Here is a 16,830-nt window from a genome sequence, read left to right as displayed (position 1 = left end):
AAATATGATAATTAGCTTAACTCACACTGAGCCTATGAGGCAGGAACTATTATTATCCTTATCTTAGGGATAATAAAGAAACTGAGGCACAGAAAGATTTAAGCAACTTGATGAAGTCACTGATCTATGAAGTGGCAAAATTGGGATTTGAACCCAGGCAGAGGGATCCTGAAGTCTGTTCTCTCAGCCAGTACGCTATTCTCTGAGTACTAGGGGGATTGTTCTATAATTGTCCATTATATCAAACTTATTGTTTTGTCTTCTTAATCTATCAATTACTGAAAGAAAGAAAGATGATAAAAATCTTACAACATCCTAATGGCTTTGCCAATTTCTCTCTGTATTTCTATCAATTATTTTTCATTATATATTTTGAGCTATGATATTTGGTACATCACATTTAGAATTCTTATAAGCACCTAGTGAATTAAACATTTTTTAAAATCTAGTGACCACCTTCATCTCTCATAATTATTTTTACTTTCAAGTCTATTTCAGCCAATATTTCTATAGCTAATTCAGGGTTTTTTTTGTTGAATTTTTAAAATATATCTTTTTATACTGTTTGATGTCCAATCTTTCTATAGCCCAATGTTTTGTTTTCTTGTAAACAGCACTAGCCAGCTTTTTAGTAATCCAGTTTGAAAAATTTTGTCCACACTGGGCACGGTGGCTCACGCCTGTAATCCCAGAACTTTGGGAGGCCCAGGTGGACGGATCACCTGAGGTCAGGAGTTCGAGACCAGCCTGGCCAACATGGTGAAACCCCATCTCTACCAAAAATACAAAAATTAGCTGGGCAAGGTGGGTGGGTGCCTGTAATGCCAGCTACTCAGGAGACTGAGGCAGGAGAATCACTTGAACCTGGGAGGCGAAGGTTGCAGTAAGCCAAGATTGCACCATTGTACTCCAGTCTGGGTGAAAAGAGCAAAACTCTATCTGAAAAAAAAAAAAAAAAAGACAAAGGAATATTTTGTCCTTTGACTAGAGAGTTTAGTTCATTTACACTCACAGTGATTAATGCTGTATTTATTTCAGCTGACTTACTGTGTTTACTTATTTTCTGCTTGTCTTTCCTGTCATGCTGCCTTTTGTATTGAGTTCCTACTTTTCTCTCTACTAGTTTTTTTCTCTGTGAGTTTGAAAGACATAAGAGTTTGCTTAATACCTACTGAAGTTAGTTAATCAGTGTCTTTTTTTTTTCTCTGAGACAGGGTCTGGCTCTGTCACCCAGGCTGGAGTGTGGTGGCGTGATCTCAGCTCACTGCAACCTCTGCCTCCTGGGCTCAAGCCATCCTCCCACCTGAGCTTCCCGAGTAGCTGAGTGGTACTACAGGCGCACACCACCATGCCTGGCTAATTTTTGCACTTTTTTGATAGAGATGGGGTTTTGCTCTGTTACCCAAGCTGGTCTCAAACTCCTAGCTCAAGCCATCCACCTGCCTCGGCCTCCCAAAGTGCTAGGATTACAGGCGTGAGCCACTGTACCCAGCCCTAATCAATGACTTTACCCTCCTCTTGAACAATGCATAAACCTTAGAAATTCAGCTTGAATCACCCCATTCCTTTGTTTATTATGCTATGGTGGGCTAGTATTTTAATTCTAAAGTTTTTTTTCCTGCCATAATTTAAACATCATCATGATTTGAGATAGCCCATGTTATTTGGATTACCCACAAAATAACAGTATTTTTGTTCAGCATTCTCAGACCTTTCATCTGAGATCATTTTCCATCCACCCGAAACATATCCTTTTGTATTTCCTTTGTTTTGTTTTCTTTTTGAGAAAGCTTGATCTCCTGGTCTCAGGTGAGCCTCCCACCTCAGCGTCTCAAGTAGCTAGGACTACAGGCACATGCCACCGTGCCCAGATAATTTTTTTTTGTGGGGGGATTGGGGGGAGTTGACAGAGTCTCGCTCTGTCGCCCAGGCTGGAGTGCAATGGCGTGATCTCCTCTCACCGCAACCTCTGCCTCCCAAGTTCAAGCGATTCTTCTGCCTCAGCCTCCCAAGTAGCTGGGATTCTAGGTGTGCACCACTACACCCAGCTAATTTTTGTATTTTTAGTAGAGATGGGGTTTCACCATGTTGACCAGGCTAGTCTCGAACACCTGGCCTCAAGTGATCCACCCTCCTCAGCCTCCCAAAGTGCTGGGGTTACAGGCGTGAGCCACCACACCCAGCCCCAGGTTAGTCTTGAACTCCTGGGTGCAGGTGATCCTCCTTCCTTCACCTCTTAAAGTGCTGGGATTACAGGCATGAAGTACCACACCTGGCCCTTTTTGTATTTTTATTTTTTTTTTAGCAAGGGTCTGTTGGTTATGAACTTTCTCAGTGTTTGTCTAAAATGCCTTTATAGTGTGCTCATTCTTGACAGTTCTCTGGATATAGAATTTTGGCTTGACATTATTTTCAGCCTCTCGAAGACACTATTATTCCTTGTTCTGTTTCCATCATCCCGTGTGAGCCAGGAGTCTGTCTACCTTGCCTTCTGGAAAAAATCTTAATCTTTTTTTTCTTTCATACTATACTATTCACCATGATGTGTGGAGGTATGGATTTCTTTTCATTCTGCCTTGAATGTATTGAACTTCCTGGCTATGAATTGATAAGTTTCAACAATTCTAGAAAATTTGTAGTCATGATCTTTGAGAATATCACCTCCTTCCCACTCTCTGTATATTCTAATCAAATCTAAACTGGACCTTCTCACTCAATCCTCTCTTTCTCTTAACCTTGCTTTTAGATTTCCCATCTCTTAGTGTCTCTGGATTGCATTCTGGGTTGTTCCTTCAGCTCCTTTCTCAGTTCACTAATTTTCTTTTTTGCTCTGTCAAATCTGTTGGTTATTTCTTCCAAGAACTTAATTTCAATTTTAAAAATTTTATTTCTAGAAGATGTAATGGATCTTTTCAAATCTGTTCATTTTTGCTCAAATTTCCAAACTTTTCATTTATTTCTTTAAATATAGTAAGCATAGTCTTTTATTCTGTGTCTGATAAGGTCAATATCTGAGGTCTTAGTGGTCAGTTTTTGTCCACTGTGGCTGCTGCTCAGTTATCACACCTTGTTTGCTTGTGAGATCTCTGCCTTGTTTGGCCTAGAAGTTCACATGTGAGAGAGTTCTTTGAGTCCTCAGATAAAGTTAAATTGCTCCGGGGTGTTTCTGCTAGTCACCTGGAATGCCACCAATCCAGAACACCTTTTTCGTTCTTTTTTATTTATTTACTTATTTTTTGAGACAGAGTCTTGCTCTGGCTGGAGTGCAATGGCATAATCTCAGCTCACTTCAGCCTCGACCTCCCAGGCTTAAGGAATCCTTCCACCTCAGCCTCCCCAGTAGCTGGGACTACAGGCACACACCACCATGCCCAGCTAATTTTTGTAGAGATGGGGTTTTACCACCTCACCCAGGCTGGTTTTGAGCTCCAGGACTCATGCGATCTGTCTGCTTCAGCCTTCCAAAGTACTAGGATTACAGGCGTCAGTCTGAGTCACCACACCCAGCCTTGTTCTTTTCTTTTTTTGAGATGGAGTCTCACTCTGTCACCCAGGCTGGAGTGCAGTGGTGTGATCTCCGCTCACTGCAACCTCTGCTCCCCAGGTTTAAGCAATTCTCTGCCTCAGCCTCCTGAGTAGCTGGGATTACAAGCGTGTGCCTGTGCCACTACATCTGGCTAATTTTTTGTATTTTTAGTAGAAACGGGGTTTCACCATCTTGGCCAGGCTGGTCTTGAACTCCTGACCTCGTGATCCACCCACCTTGGTCTCCCAAAGTGCTGCGAGTGAGCCACCGCACCCGGCCGCCTTGTTCTTTTTTTGAGACAGGGTCTCAATCTGTCACCCAGGTTGGAATGCAGTGGTGCAATCATAGCTCACTGCAGCCTCAGCCTTCTGGGCTCAAACTATCCTCCCAAGTAGCTGGGACTATGATAGAGACACACACCACACGCCCAGCTAACTTCTTACATTTTTTGTAGAGATGGGGTCTTGCTAGGTTGCCTAGGCGGGTGTTGAACTCCTGGGCTCAAGTGATCCTCCCACCTCAGCCTCCTGATTTACCTGGGACTACAGATCCATGCCACCATGCCTGGCTCATTTTTTTTTTTTTTTTTTTTTTTTTTTTTTGAGACGGAGTCTGGCTCTGTTGCCCAGGCTGGAGTGCAGTGGCGCAATCTCAGCTCACTGCAAGCTCCGCCTCCCGGGTTCATGCCATTCTCCTGCCTCAGCCTCCCAAGTAGCTGGGACTACAGGTGCCCACCACCACGCCCGGGTAATTTTTTTATTTTTAGTAGAGACGGGGTTTCACTGTGTTAGCCAAGATGGTCTTGATCTCCTGATCTCGTGATCCGCCCGTCTCAGCCTCCCAAAGTGCTGGAATTACAGGTGTGAGCCACTGCGCCCGGCCGTCTGGCTCATTTTCTTACTTTTTGTAGTGATGGAGTCTCCCTATGTTGCCCAGGCTGGTCTTGAACTCCTGGGCTCAAGCAGTCCTCCCACCTCGGACTCCCAAAACGCTGGGATTACAGTCCATCAGCCACTGTGCCTGGTGCAGGACGCTTTTAAAACTAAATTATCTTCTTAAGGTTTCACAGGCAGTGTGAATTAAAACTGAAAGGTCATGTGAAGGCTGGCTTGAGGTTATTTTTTCCTTCCCTCCAGGGAGGTTTAATTTTCTTTCTTTCTTTTTTTTTTTTTTTTTTTTGAGACGGAGTCTCGCTCTGTCACCCAGGCTTGAGTGCAGTGGCGCGATCTCGGCTCACTGCACCTCTGCCTCCCAGGTTCACGCCATTCTCCTGCCTCAGCTTCCCGAGTAGCTGGGACTACAGGCACCTGCCACCACGCCCGGCTAATTTTTTTGTATTTTTAGTAGAGACAGGGTTTCACCGTGTTAGCCAGGATGGTCTCGATCTCCTGACCTCGTGATCCACCTGTCTTGGCCTCCCAAAGTGCTGGGATTACAGCCGTGAGCCACCGCGCCCGGCTTTTTTTTTTTTTTTTTTTTTTTTTTTTTTTTGAGACACGGTCTTGGTCTGTTGCCCAGGCTGGAGTGCAGTGGCATGATCTTGGCTCACTGCAACCTCCACCTCCCGGGTTCAAGCGATTCTCCTGCCTCATCCTCCCGAGTAAGTGGGACTACAGATGCCCACCACCATGCCTGGCTAATTTCTGTATTTTTTCAGTAGAGAATGGGTTTTACCATGTTGGCCAGGCTGGTCTCAAACTCCTGACCTCAAATGATCCATCCGCCTCGGCCTCCCACAGTGCTGGGATTACAGGCGTGAGCCACTGCGCCCAGCCTAATTTTCTTTCATACTTAATTGCTGACATTCCTGATGGGGGTTCCAGTTTAATTGCAGGAACCTCCTGTTGGATTCTCTCCCTCAAGTAGATCTTTATCATCTGCTTCTGTACCCCGGGGTTCAGGGGTCTACAGAAGCCCTGTAGCGTTATTTACCTTGCAGGGTTCCTACTTTCTATTTTTAAAAAATATCTTTATTGATATTTAATTCACATACCATACAAGTCACCTATTTAAAGTTGCAATTTAAATATACTATTAAATATACACTTTAAATTTACTATTAAATATACAATTTAAATATACTGAGGTATATTACGATTTATTTTATTTATTTATTTATTTGTTTGTTTATTGAGATGGAGTCTTGCTCTGTCGCCCAGGCTGGAGTGCAGTGGCCAGATCTCGGCTCACTGCAACCTCTGTCTCCTGGGTTCGAGCACTTCTCCTACCTCAGCCTTCCAGGTAGCTGGGATTATAGGCACCTGCCACCACAGCCACCTAATTTTTGCATTTTTAGTACAGACGGGGTTTCACCACGTTGGCCAGGCTGGTCTCAAACTCCTGACCTTAGGTGATCCAGCTGCCTTAGCCTCCCAAAGTGCTGGGATTACAGGTGTGAGCCACCGCACCTGGCCATATATTATGATTTAAATATACTATTAAATATACAATTTAAATATACTATTCAAAGTATATTCACAGAGTTGTGCAACCATCACCACATCAATTTTAGAACATTTCATTATCCCAAAAACAAATGAGGTACTCCTTAGCCATGACTCCCCAGCCCTCCCGGCAGCCCTGGCAACCACAAATCTACTTCTTATCTCTATGGATTTGCCTATTGGAATATTTCCTGTGAACAGGATCATATAATACATGGTCCTTTGTAGCTGGCCTTTTTCACTTAGCGTAATGTTTGCAAGGTTCCTCCATGTTGTAGCATGGATCAGAATGTTGTTCCTCTTTGTTGCCAAATAATATCCCATTGTTTGGCTCTATATTTTGTATATTCACTCTTCAGTTGATGGATAATTGGGTAGTTTCATCCACTCAGCTGTTATAAATAATGCAGCCATTAACATTCTCTCTCTCTCTCTTTTTTTTTGAAATGGAATCTTGCTGTCTTGCCCAGGCTGGAGTGCAGTGGCACGATCTCAGCTCACTGCAACCTCCGCCTCCCAGGTTTAAGCGATTCTCCTGCCTCAGCCTCCCAAGTAGCTGGGACTACAGGCATGGGCCACCATGCCCGGCTAATTTTTGTATTTTTAGTAGAGGTGGGATTTCACCATATTGGCCAGGCTGGTCTCAAAACTCCTGACCTCAAGTGATCCGTCTGCCTGGGCCTCCCAAAGTGCTGGGATTACCGGTGTGAGCCACCGTGCCCTGCCACACTCTTATGAACAAGCCTTTGCATGGACACGTTTTCATTTCTCTTGGGTATAGAGCTCGGAGGAATTTCTGGGTCATATGAAGCTCTGTGTTTAACCTTTTGAGAAACTGCCAGAATGTTCTTCGGAGCAGCTGCAACATTTTACATTCCCGCCAGCATCCTGTGAGGTTCCCATCCCTCTACATCCTCACCCAAGTTGTTATTTTTATTATTATTATTATTATTGTTGTCAATGGAGGGCAGGGGATGCAGTGGCTTATTAGTGCCTTTAAAAATAAGTTTTGCAGTTTACCGTTCTATCCCGCACTGGGTTGTTTTAGTCAAGAGGGTTCTTTAGGCAGCAAAATCACCCAACTGCCAGAAATGCAAGCCCCTGCCTTCCCTTGCTGGCTGGCTGTGGCCTCCTGTCGGACCCCTGCTTTTTCTCTTGCCCTCTTCTAAGTTGTTGTCCACGCAGCACTCGAGCCACCTTTTAGAGTCCTAATACAGTCACATCCCCTCCTTGCTGCAACCTGTGGGAGGGTCCTTACCCTTTGCTTCAGTCCACACGCCGTAGCCCCTGGCCGGCTCCTGCGAGCTCTGCGGCCTCCCTGGATCTCCGTGTTCCCTAGAGCCTCCGTAGGTGCTCCCTGTCCGCAGATGCGTGGGGCCCTTCCCCACCTCTGCTCTGGGGTGCCCTCCGCCTGGCTTCTGCTTGTCAGCAGCTTCCCAGGGCCGCCCCTTCGGGTCTCAGCGCATAGGTCCCCTACTCTGATCTACTCCTGCTTGCTTTGTTTTTGCATTTGCTCTGCTCGCTAACCTAACGGACTTGCTCAGACTTAAGCCTCTAGTTTCCAAATGCAGGCCATGAGGGCATGGACCGAGCCTGGCCCAGCCTGCCCATCACCCTGCATGTTCCAGGTGCTCAGTAATATTTGTTGAATGAATGAATGCGTGCACAGGGACGTGCTAAGGAGACTTGGGGGCCACTTGGCTCTGCCCCGCCCTGCCTCTGATCCCCGCCTCCTCACCTGCCCGCAGCCACCTTCTGGGTGAACCCCCAGTTCAAGATCCGGCTGGATGAGACGGATGACCCGGACGACTACGGGGACCGCGAGTCAGGCTGCAGCTTCGTGCTCGCCCTTATGCAGAAGCACCGTCGCCGCGAGCGCCGCTTCGGCCGCGACATGGAGACTATCGGCTTCGCGGTCTACGAGGTGAGCAGGGTGGATCCCCGGTGGATCTCACTGAGCAGGCAGAGGACCTGGCGCCCCCGACCCGCAGTGCAGGCGGGCTTCCGCCAGGGGGCGCCAGGGGCCATGCCGTTCCCCACAAATTCTTCTCCACTCCCCCGCCATCCTGAGGGCTGGGAAATCTCAGCCTCCAGGAGGCACCTGCTGAGGCCCTCTGGCCGAAAGAGAGGAAGGGGGTTGGCTCAGGGAAGGGAGATTCTGGGATTCACCTTACGCTTAGAGGGCGGCCTGCTGCTCTTGGAGGAGGGAGCTGGCTCAGCTGATGCCTGGGAGTACTGAGCTCTCCGTCTTGGAGGCTGTGAGCAGAAGCTGGCAGGGGAAAGACAGGGGATAGGGAGGGCCTGTCAGCCAAGGTGAGGCTGTGCCAGTCGCTCTGGGATTAGAACTCCTTGCTCTTGCCCTATATCTGCCCTGCTTCACACACTGCCCTCAAGACAGGGAGAGAAACTTCTGGACCTCCCTGGTCGCAGTCTTGGCCCACACCCAAACCCCCTGGCAACAGCGTGCGGTGGCCCTTTCCCGTCCCTGGGCTTTGGAACATTGCAGTTGGCCAGCCCGGGGGCTGGCCTGGAGCCTCTGACTCAGAGTGGAGTCCTAGGGCAGGCATTCCCAGGACCAAGAGGACCCTGCCTAAGCCTTCCTTCCTGGGGCCCTGCTGTGGTGCAGGGACCAGATCTGGGTCCCCAGGGCCCTGCCTTCTGCCTCCTTATCCCATCAGTCCCATCTAAGAACTCAAGACCTCTGCCCAGCACGCACTGTGACCCCGCCCTGGGACAAACACACATCTCTGACTTCCCCTGTCTCTCTATTGCAGGTCCCTCCGGAGGTAGGTGTGGCACCATGACCCACCTGCAGTCACACACCCCGATGGTGCCAGAGGGGAGCAGCCCAGTGGCAAACCCACCCTGACCTGGAGAGCTAAGAAGTCACCTTGTTTCACTGCTTGAAAAATGCTTCTCCCCACCTGTTCAGTGGGCAGAGCAAACATTGCTCTCCTGAGGGTCAGCACAGGTAGTCAGTGAGGGAGCTGGATTTGAGCCCTGGTCCTCAGAGCCCCCGTCTGACATGTACATACGAGGCTCTTCTTGCCTTGCCATCTACACCAAGTAAGTGCCAACTAGGGCGGTCCAGCAATGTCAGGAGCAGGACATTAGACAGGCTGAGAGTTCTGTACCCTTGAGCAGTTGCTTAAGCTCCAAGCCTGTGTTTGTGTCTGTAAAATGGGTGTAATAGCAGAACAGCAAATGAGGTGCCGAGTACCCTGCAGTGCCTGACCTGGGGAAAGCTCCCAGTGATAATAATGACAGTGTTATTGAAACACATGCCTAGTCTGCAGTCCGGTGCTCCTCTCCTCTACCCTCTGCAGTGAGTAGGGTTGTTACATTTTACAGATGACGAAACTGAGGCAAAATGTCTTGTTAGGGTCACACAGGCTGTGAGTGAGCCATGCCCCAGCTCTCCAGCCCCTTGGCCAGGACAAGGAGCCTGGAGTCTGGGTCTGGGGGCGGCCCCTGAGGGTGGGCTGAGTGGGCAGCTGCAGCCCTGCTCCCTCCTCCCTCCCACCAGCTGGCGGGCCAGCCGGCCGTGCACTTGAAGCGTGACTTCTTCCTTGCTAATGCATCTCGGGCGCGCTCAGAGCAGTTCATCAATCTGCGAGAGGTCAGCACCCGCTTCCGCCTGCCACCCGGGGAGTATGTGGTGGTGCCCTCCACCTTCGAGCCCAACAAGGAGGGCGACTTCGTGCTGCGCTTCTTCTCGGAGAAGAGTGCTGGGACCACGTGAGTCATGGACCGGCCCCTGCCACTCTCCCCTCTCCCAGCCTCCCCGCTCAGGCCCTCTGCTGTCCCCCTCTGACTGGCTCCTTTCCCCCCCACTCTCTGCAGGGAGCTAGATGACCAGATCCAGGCCAATCTCCCCGACGAGGTACGTGGTCCCACCCCACCAGGCCCCGTCCTCCTCTCTTCCTCACCCCTGGGTGTGTGATGGGGACCCAGGTGTCCTGTCCTCTGAGTTCCTGCTAACAGGGAAGATCCCCTCCTGGCGGAAGCCATAGGAATAGTGCTAATCCCTCATCTGCCCAGCACTTTACAGTTTGCAGAGGACCTGTGATACTAATGGCACAGGCCCTGAGCTCTCACCTGGTGGTGGGTTTGTGCTGAGCACTTCATCTATGTTACCTCATTTCCTCCCCACATCAACCCTGTCCGGGTCTTGTTACCATACCTCCTCTGAATCGGAAATTCAGGTTCACAGAGGTTAGGGAACTTGCCTGAGGCCATACAGTAGGGATCCAAACTCTTGCCTTTTTTTTTTTTTTTTGAGACAGTCTCACTCTGTCACCCAGACTGGAGTGCAATGGTGTGATCTCGGCTCACTGCAACCTCTGTCTCCCAGGTTCAGGTGATTCTCCAGCCTCAGCCTCCTGAGTAGCTGGGATTACAGGTGCATGCTGCCATACCTGGCTAATTTTTGTATTTTTAGTAGAGACAGGGTTTCACCATGTTGGTCAGGCTGGTCTCGAACTCCTGATCTCAGGTGATCCACCCACCTCGGCCTCCCAAAGTGCTGGGATTACAGGCATGAGCCACTGCACCTGGCCCAAACTCTTGCCTTTTACTCACTGAGCTGAATAGCACCCCCTTCATTTAGGTCACATGAGTCCTGGGTGTGGGGCAGGGCAGGGCAGGAACGAGATTCCCTTTTCACAGGTTAGAAGTGAGACTCAAGCCGGGTGGCTCACGCCTGTAATCCTAGCACTTTGAGAGGCTGAGGTGGGCAGATCACCTGAGGTTGGGAGTTCGAGACCAGCTTGGCCAACATGGCAAAAACCCATCTCTACTAGAAATACAAAAATTAGCCGGGCATGGTGGTGGGCACCTGTAATCCCAGCTACTCAGGAAGCTGAGGCAGGGAGAATGGCTTGAGCCCGGGAGGCGGAGGTTGCAGTGAGCTGAGATCGCGCCACTGCACTCCAGCCTGGATGACAGAGCAAGATTCCATTTCAAAAAGAAAATAAAAGTGAGGATCAGAGAAGCAAAGTGACTTGTAGCAGATATGCAGCCTCAGCCCTCCCTCCAGCTGCCTCCACACGGGCAGGGCCGGGGCCTCTCTTACCTGCTTTCTCCCCTTCTCGGTCCAGCAAGTGCTCTCAGAAGAGGAGATTGATGAGAACTTCAAGGCCCTCTTCAGGCAGCTGGCAGGGGAGGTAGGTTGGGGCATGGCGGGTTGGGAGGGGCCTGTGAGGGGCAGCCCTCTCCTGGGGCAGATGCCACCTCCTCTCTCTCCCCAGGACATGGAGATCAGCGTGAAGGAGCTGCGGACAATCCTCAACAGGATCATCAGCAAACGTGAGTCCCGGCAGGGCTGCTCCACCACCCCACCATTTCTTCCACATCAGAATCCAGGCTCCTGCTCACACACTGAGCTGAACCCCATCCCTTGGTCTGCACGAGTCGGGGAATCTTCCAGTTTTTCTGAGCCCAGTTCCCTGTCATTTCCATCCCATACTCCTCCTCCTGACCTGCCGTCCTGATAATCCCTGTGCTCGGGTGCTGTGCCTTTGTGGGATTAGAAGCACAGCCTGGCCAGGCACAGTGGCTCACACCTGTAGTCCCAACACTCTGGGAGGCCGAGGCAGGAGTCGCTTCAGCCCAGGAGTTCAAGACCAGCCTGGACGATATGGAGAGACCCTGTCTCTGCAAAAAAGTACAAAAATTAGCCGGGCGTGGTGGCATGCATCTATAGTCCCAGCTACTCAGGAGGCTGAGTTGGGAGGATGGCTTGAGCCCAGGGAGGTTGAGGCTGCAGTGAGCTGTGATCACATCAGTGCACTCCAGCCTGGGCAGCAGAGCAAGACCCTGTCTCAAAAAAAAAAAGCAGGAGCAGCACCTTAGTGCCAAAGAAAAGTCTACCTTTCCTCCCAAAGCCTCCTGGGCCAGGCTGAGTGGCTTGGGGAATACCACGTGACTGGCTTCCCTCCCCAGGGCAGACAACTGCTGGCATCCCATCCGCTCCCCTCCCCTTTGCTGCCACTGACCTCTATCCACACGGTTTCCTTAACCAGAGCCTCTTTCCTCCTCTCCTCTGCTAGTGAAGCACTGCTTACCCTCCTAGCCTGCAGCAAGCCCTGCCCTGCCCCATCTTTCTACCCAATTTCGTGCTCTTCTGTTTCACACTCATTTCTTTTTACTTGGGACTAATTGTGGCTGTTGGGACTTTGGCTTGATTGCTAAAATACTTTACTTGTACTTCCTGATGATACAAACAATCCTGCCCACTTCCTCTGCCAGATGTTGCACCCACTCGTCAGGATTTGTGCGTCCTTGACTCTGCCCCACCCAGTGCTCCCAGCAGGGGCAGGTGCAGGAAGCTCGCTAGGTGGAGATGTTGGAATTGGTTTTTCTTGCAGACAAAGACCTGCGGACCAAGGGCTTCAGCCTAGAGTCGTGCCGCAGCATGGTGAACCTCATGGATGTATCCTTCCATTTGTTTTTTTCTCCTGAGTGGGATTTTGGGTGGAGGTATCGGTGCTGGGAGAACTGTGCCAGGACAGCGCAGAGAATGGGACAGAGCCATGTGGAGTGTGGACACACAGTGCCCCATGCTCAGATGTCTCCCTGGACATCTTCCTGTTGGTTGGGAGGGAGAAACTGAGGCACAGACCTGTGTCAGGTGAAAGGCGGAGCAAGACCTGGGTCCCCATTGACCCTGAGGCTGGTGCTGTTTCGGACCCCTCCCCAGCCCACTCCACTGCAGCCCAGCTCAGAGAACGAGGCGAGCCCGGCTGTGGGCTGACTGCACATGGCTTTTGCTGCTTCTCCTCACCCAACCCCAAGTCGGCTTGCTGGCTCGGCCGTCTCCCCTTCTGCACAGTTGCCCACTCTCCCATGCCTGGTCTAAGTGATGGAATTTCCTTCTTAACGGCCACCCAGCGTGATGGCAATGGGAAGCTGGGCCTGGTGGAGTTCAACATCCTGTGGAACCGCATCCGGAATTACCTGGTAGGTTGTCCCCACTCACCTCAGTCACGCAGGTGCAGGCCGGGCAGGTGGGAAGGGCCGGGTGACTCAGCCTGGCCCTCACCCTCTGCCCCCACCCCAGTCCATCTTCCGGAAGTTTGACCTGGACAAGTCGGGCAGCATGAGTGCCTACGAGATGCGGATGGCCATTGAGTCGGCAGGTGAGACTCCAAAGCTGATGGCACCTGTGGGGCCCGAGACAGGTAGCCCCACTGCTCCTATGCTCCAGGCCCTTGTCCCTGGGGTGCTAGTGGTGATGTGCTAACAGCCATCTTGTCCTTTTCCCCACGGTTAGTAGCACCCTGCCTAGCCCCAGCCCCCTCCTGGGGACCCAACCCCTCCCACATCCTGTTGGGCAGGGGCTGTGCCTCCCTGACCTTCACTCACTCTCTTGGACCAGGCTTCAAGCTCAACAAGAAGCTTTACGAGCTCATCATCACCCGCTACTCGGAGCCCGACCTGGCGGTCGACTTTGACAATTTCGTGTGCTGCCTGGTGCGGCTAGAGACCATGTTCCGTGAGTATCCCCAACCACCTCCCACCCTCCAGCTCTGTCCCAAACGCGTCCCCCAGGAGCTGGGGGGAATGACAGATGGGTGAATTAGCAGATACAGGCCAGTGCTGTGGGTGTGTGCCAGAGAGGCCTGGGTCTGGGTTTGGAGGGCCCTGGCTGAGTGCCAGGAGAGTCGGGGAGGGAGGGAGTCGACAGTGGCTTCTCAGGCAGCAGGAAGGGGTGAAGCTTCCCAGCTTCAAGGGATGTCAGCTTGCGGTACTGTGGGGAGGTAGAGAGGGACCAGGCAGGAAGGGGGCCAGGCCTGGCCCTGTGTGAATATCCCACTGAGTTTTCAGCCCTATATCACCTTTTCTTGAACACACAGGATTTTTCAAAACTCTGGACACAGATCTGGATGGAGTCGTGACCTTTGACTTGTTTAAGGTGGGAACCTCCCTGGGCCCATGGTGGGGGAAGAGTTCCAGGCGATAGAGTTTTCTTATCTGGCCAGTGTTCCCTGTCCTTTCCTGGAAATAAGCCTGGGCCTCAGAGCCAACCCTGAAGGCCGGGCCATCTGAATCCTGAAAGGCTGGGGTGGGGGTGTCTGGATTCTGGGAAAGGAGCAGGAGGGGAGGCCCAGGCCCTTGGAGGCCCCTATGGGAGCAACACTCCTGTTTCCTGGGGGTGGAGGAGGTAAGAAAGTAACCCCTCCATGAGGTCCCTGAGGTGGCTCCTGAGTTGTGGAGTTGGGGGCTGGACCTGGGGTTTGTGTGGGGAAGAAGCCAGGGAGCCATTTCTGGGGCCCCGGCCGACCTGCCTGCTCTCCCGCAGTGGTTGCAGCTGACCATGTTTGCATGAGGCAGGGACTCGGTCCCCCTTGCCGTGCTCCCCTCCCTCCTCGTCTGCCAAGCCACGCCTCCTACCACACCACACCAGGCCACCCCAGCTGCAAGTGCCTTCCTTGGAGCAGAGTCAGCCTCGTCCTCCTGTCCCCTCTCCTCCCAGCCACCATCGTTCATCTGCTCCGGGCAGAGCTGTGTGGCCCCTGCCTGCGCCAGCCATGGGCTCGGGATGGACTCCCTGGGCCCCTCCCATTGCCAAGCCAGGAAGGCAGCTTTCGCTTGTTCCTGCCTCGGGACAGCCCCAGGTTTCCCCAGCATCCTGATGTGTCCCCTCTCCTCACTTCAGAGGCCACCCACTCAGCACCACCGGCCTGGCCTTGCCTGCAGACTATAAACTATAACCACTAGCTCTACGTAGTCTGCAGTCCAGGTGTGTGGAGCTACCTCCCGGCTCTGGGAGGCCCCGGGGCTGGGAACGCCTGTGCCTTCCTGCGCCGAAGCCAACGCCCCCTCTGTCCTTCCCTGGCCCTGCTGCCGACCAGGAGCTGCCCAGCCTGTGGGCGGTCAGCCTTCCCTCCTTCGCTCCATTTTTGTATTAGTGATTTTAAAGGGGACTCTTCAGGGACTTGTGTACTGGTTGTGGGGGTGCCAGAGGCACTAGGCTTGGGGTGGGGCGGTCCCGTGTTCCATATAGAGGAACCCCAAATAATAAAAGAAAAGGCCCCACATCTGTCTGTGATGTGTTTCTCCCCAGCCTACTGCCTGGAGGGCACCTGCAGGCCCCGGCCCATGGGGGCAGCTCGTGGCCTCAGCTCACCCCTCCCCTCCAACCCCTCCATCTCCTTCCCCTTGACCCTGAAGCTTGAACCCCTACTGGAGTACTGGGTATCTGGGCAAGGCCACCCCAGGCCCTGGGAGGTTGGGAAGGAGGGGCTCTAGCTGCAGGGACAGGGCCACACAGCTGAGGTCCCACATGGCTCTGCTGATCCTACGTGCTCTCCCCGCCACCCAGGAGGCCTGACCCCTACCTTTCTTGCACACTTCGGCCCGTTGAGGTGAGGCTCTGGCTGAAACTCAAAGCTCTACTTAGCACACACCTGGCCCCCCAGGGAGCTCCCCAGAGCACAGAGCCGCCTTCAGGTCCCTCTGCGGGGAGCCCCTGCGACCCAGACACCTGCACTTACATAAGCGCCTCCAGGGCCTTCTGGGATCTGGGATTTTCTTACCAGAGATAAGAGTGGTTTGGGGGAAGGAAGAGGGGATGGGGCGAAGCTGCAAATGTAGAGCAGAAGCCGAGGTGGGGGAGGGTGGGGGTTGGCTGCTGTCAGCTGCTGTGGGCCCCAGCATTGGGGCGGAGATGGAGGTGGAGGCCCCTGTGTGCCCCATGGGGAAGGCTGCCCACACACTGCTATCTTGAGCTTGTGTTTTGCCCTTGTCACCTCCTCACTGGGAGTCCAGGTCCTGTTGGGCTCAGGGTCTTCAGCAGTGAGGGCAGTGGCTCAGCTCTTCCTGGAGCCTGGGCTGGTGTGTGAGGGGCTGGAGGGCGGGAGGGTCTGCAGGGCCGCGCCATCTTGCTCAAACCGTTACTTGCTCTCTGGATTGGGTTTTATTTGATGTGGGGATGGGAACACCACGTCTGGATGACCTGGGGCCCTAACCTCTCATAAACTCTGAGTCACTGAGGGGTGAGAAGAGCAGGGCTTCCTCCTGACTGCCCTATTTGGGCGTTCTTGCTTTGTTTCTTTCCTTCCTTTCTTTCTTTCTCTTTCTTTCTTTCTTTTTCTTTCTTTCTTTCTTTCTTTCTTTCTTTCTTTCTTTCTTTCTTTCTTTCTTTCTTTCTTTCTTTCTTTTCTTTCTTTCTTTCTTCTTCCTTCCTTCCTTCCTTTTTCTCTCTCCTTCCTTTCTTCCTTCCTTCCTTTCTTTCTTTATCTTTCTTTCTTTCTTTTCTTTCCTTCCTTTCTTTCTTTCTTTCTGATGGAGTTTCTCTCTTGTTGCCCAGGCTGGAGTGCAGTAGCATGATCTTGGCTCACTGCAACCTCCGCCTCCCAGGTTCAAGCGAGTCTCCCGCTTCAGCCTCCCAAGCAGCTGGGATTACAGGTGCCCGCCACCACACCTGGCTAACTTTTGTATTTTTAGTAGAGAGAGGGTTTCACCACGTTGGCCAGGCTGGTCTAGAACTCCTGATCTCAGGTGATCTGCCTGCCTTGGCCTCCCAAAGTGCTGGGATTATAGGCATGAGCCGCTGCACCTGGCCTATTTGGGCGTTTTAAAAGGGCTTTTTCCCAAGTGTCACCTGTGCAGCCAAGTCCCCGCTTTCTCGGGAAGTGGGGGAAGGGTAAGCAGCTGTAAACACTGCATCCCATTATTCTGAACTCTCAGCACTTAGGGCTCCCGCTGCGACTTGGAGCCTAGTGACGGACTGTGTCCCATGTGCCAAGGCGGGAATCAGGGCTCCTGAACATGCCTCGGTGTCCTCTGGAGGACAGGGAAAGGTGATGGTGCTCTGTTCACTGCTGGGGTCCTGCCGGTGAGGGCAGTGGGCAGGGC

At 52.1% G+C, this 16,830-nt stretch overlaps 1 protein-coding gene across 3 annotated transcripts in view; it reads left to right on the top strand.

The window, feature by feature from the left end:
- CAPN1 (calpain 1) overlaps positions 1-15,009 on the top strand; it is a 30,689-nt gene extending 15,680 nt beyond the window's left edge. For all 3 annotated transcript variants that reach the window (XM_054439781.2, XM_054439780.2, XM_054439779.2), the window contains exons 11-22: positions 7,719-7,894; positions 8,745-8,756; positions 9,497-9,708; positions 9,814-9,853; positions 11,070-11,135; positions 11,220-11,277; positions 12,339-12,403; positions 12,862-12,930; positions 13,031-13,109; positions 13,349-13,465; positions 13,827-13,885; positions 14,273-15,009. In XM_054439781.2, coding sequence (XP_054295756.2) covers positions 7,719-7,894; positions 8,745-8,756; positions 9,497-9,708; positions 9,814-9,853; positions 11,070-11,135; positions 11,220-11,277; positions 12,339-12,403; positions 12,862-12,930; positions 13,031-13,109; positions 13,349-13,465; positions 13,827-13,885; positions 14,273-14,299 — 980 coding nt within the window. In that variant the 3' untranslated portion in view covers positions 14,300-15,009. The remainder of the gene's footprint in view (positions 1-7,718; positions 7,895-8,744; positions 8,757-9,496; positions 9,709-9,813; positions 9,854-11,069; positions 11,136-11,219; positions 11,278-12,338; positions 12,404-12,861; positions 12,931-13,030; positions 13,110-13,348; positions 13,466-13,826; positions 13,886-14,272) is intronic.
- The last annotated feature ends 1,821 nt before the right edge of the window (positions 15,010-16,830 follow it).

The sequence above is a fragment of the Pongo pygmaeus genome, chromosome 9 (genome assembly GCF_028885625.2).
Source record: "Pongo pygmaeus isolate AG05252 chromosome 9, NHGRI_mPonPyg2-v2.0_pri, whole genome shotgun sequence".
Classification (NCBI taxonomy): domain Eukaryota; kingdom Metazoa; phylum Chordata; class Mammalia; order Primates; family Hominidae; genus Pongo; species Pongo pygmaeus.
This window is presented reverse-complemented; position numbering and strand designations above follow the sequence as displayed.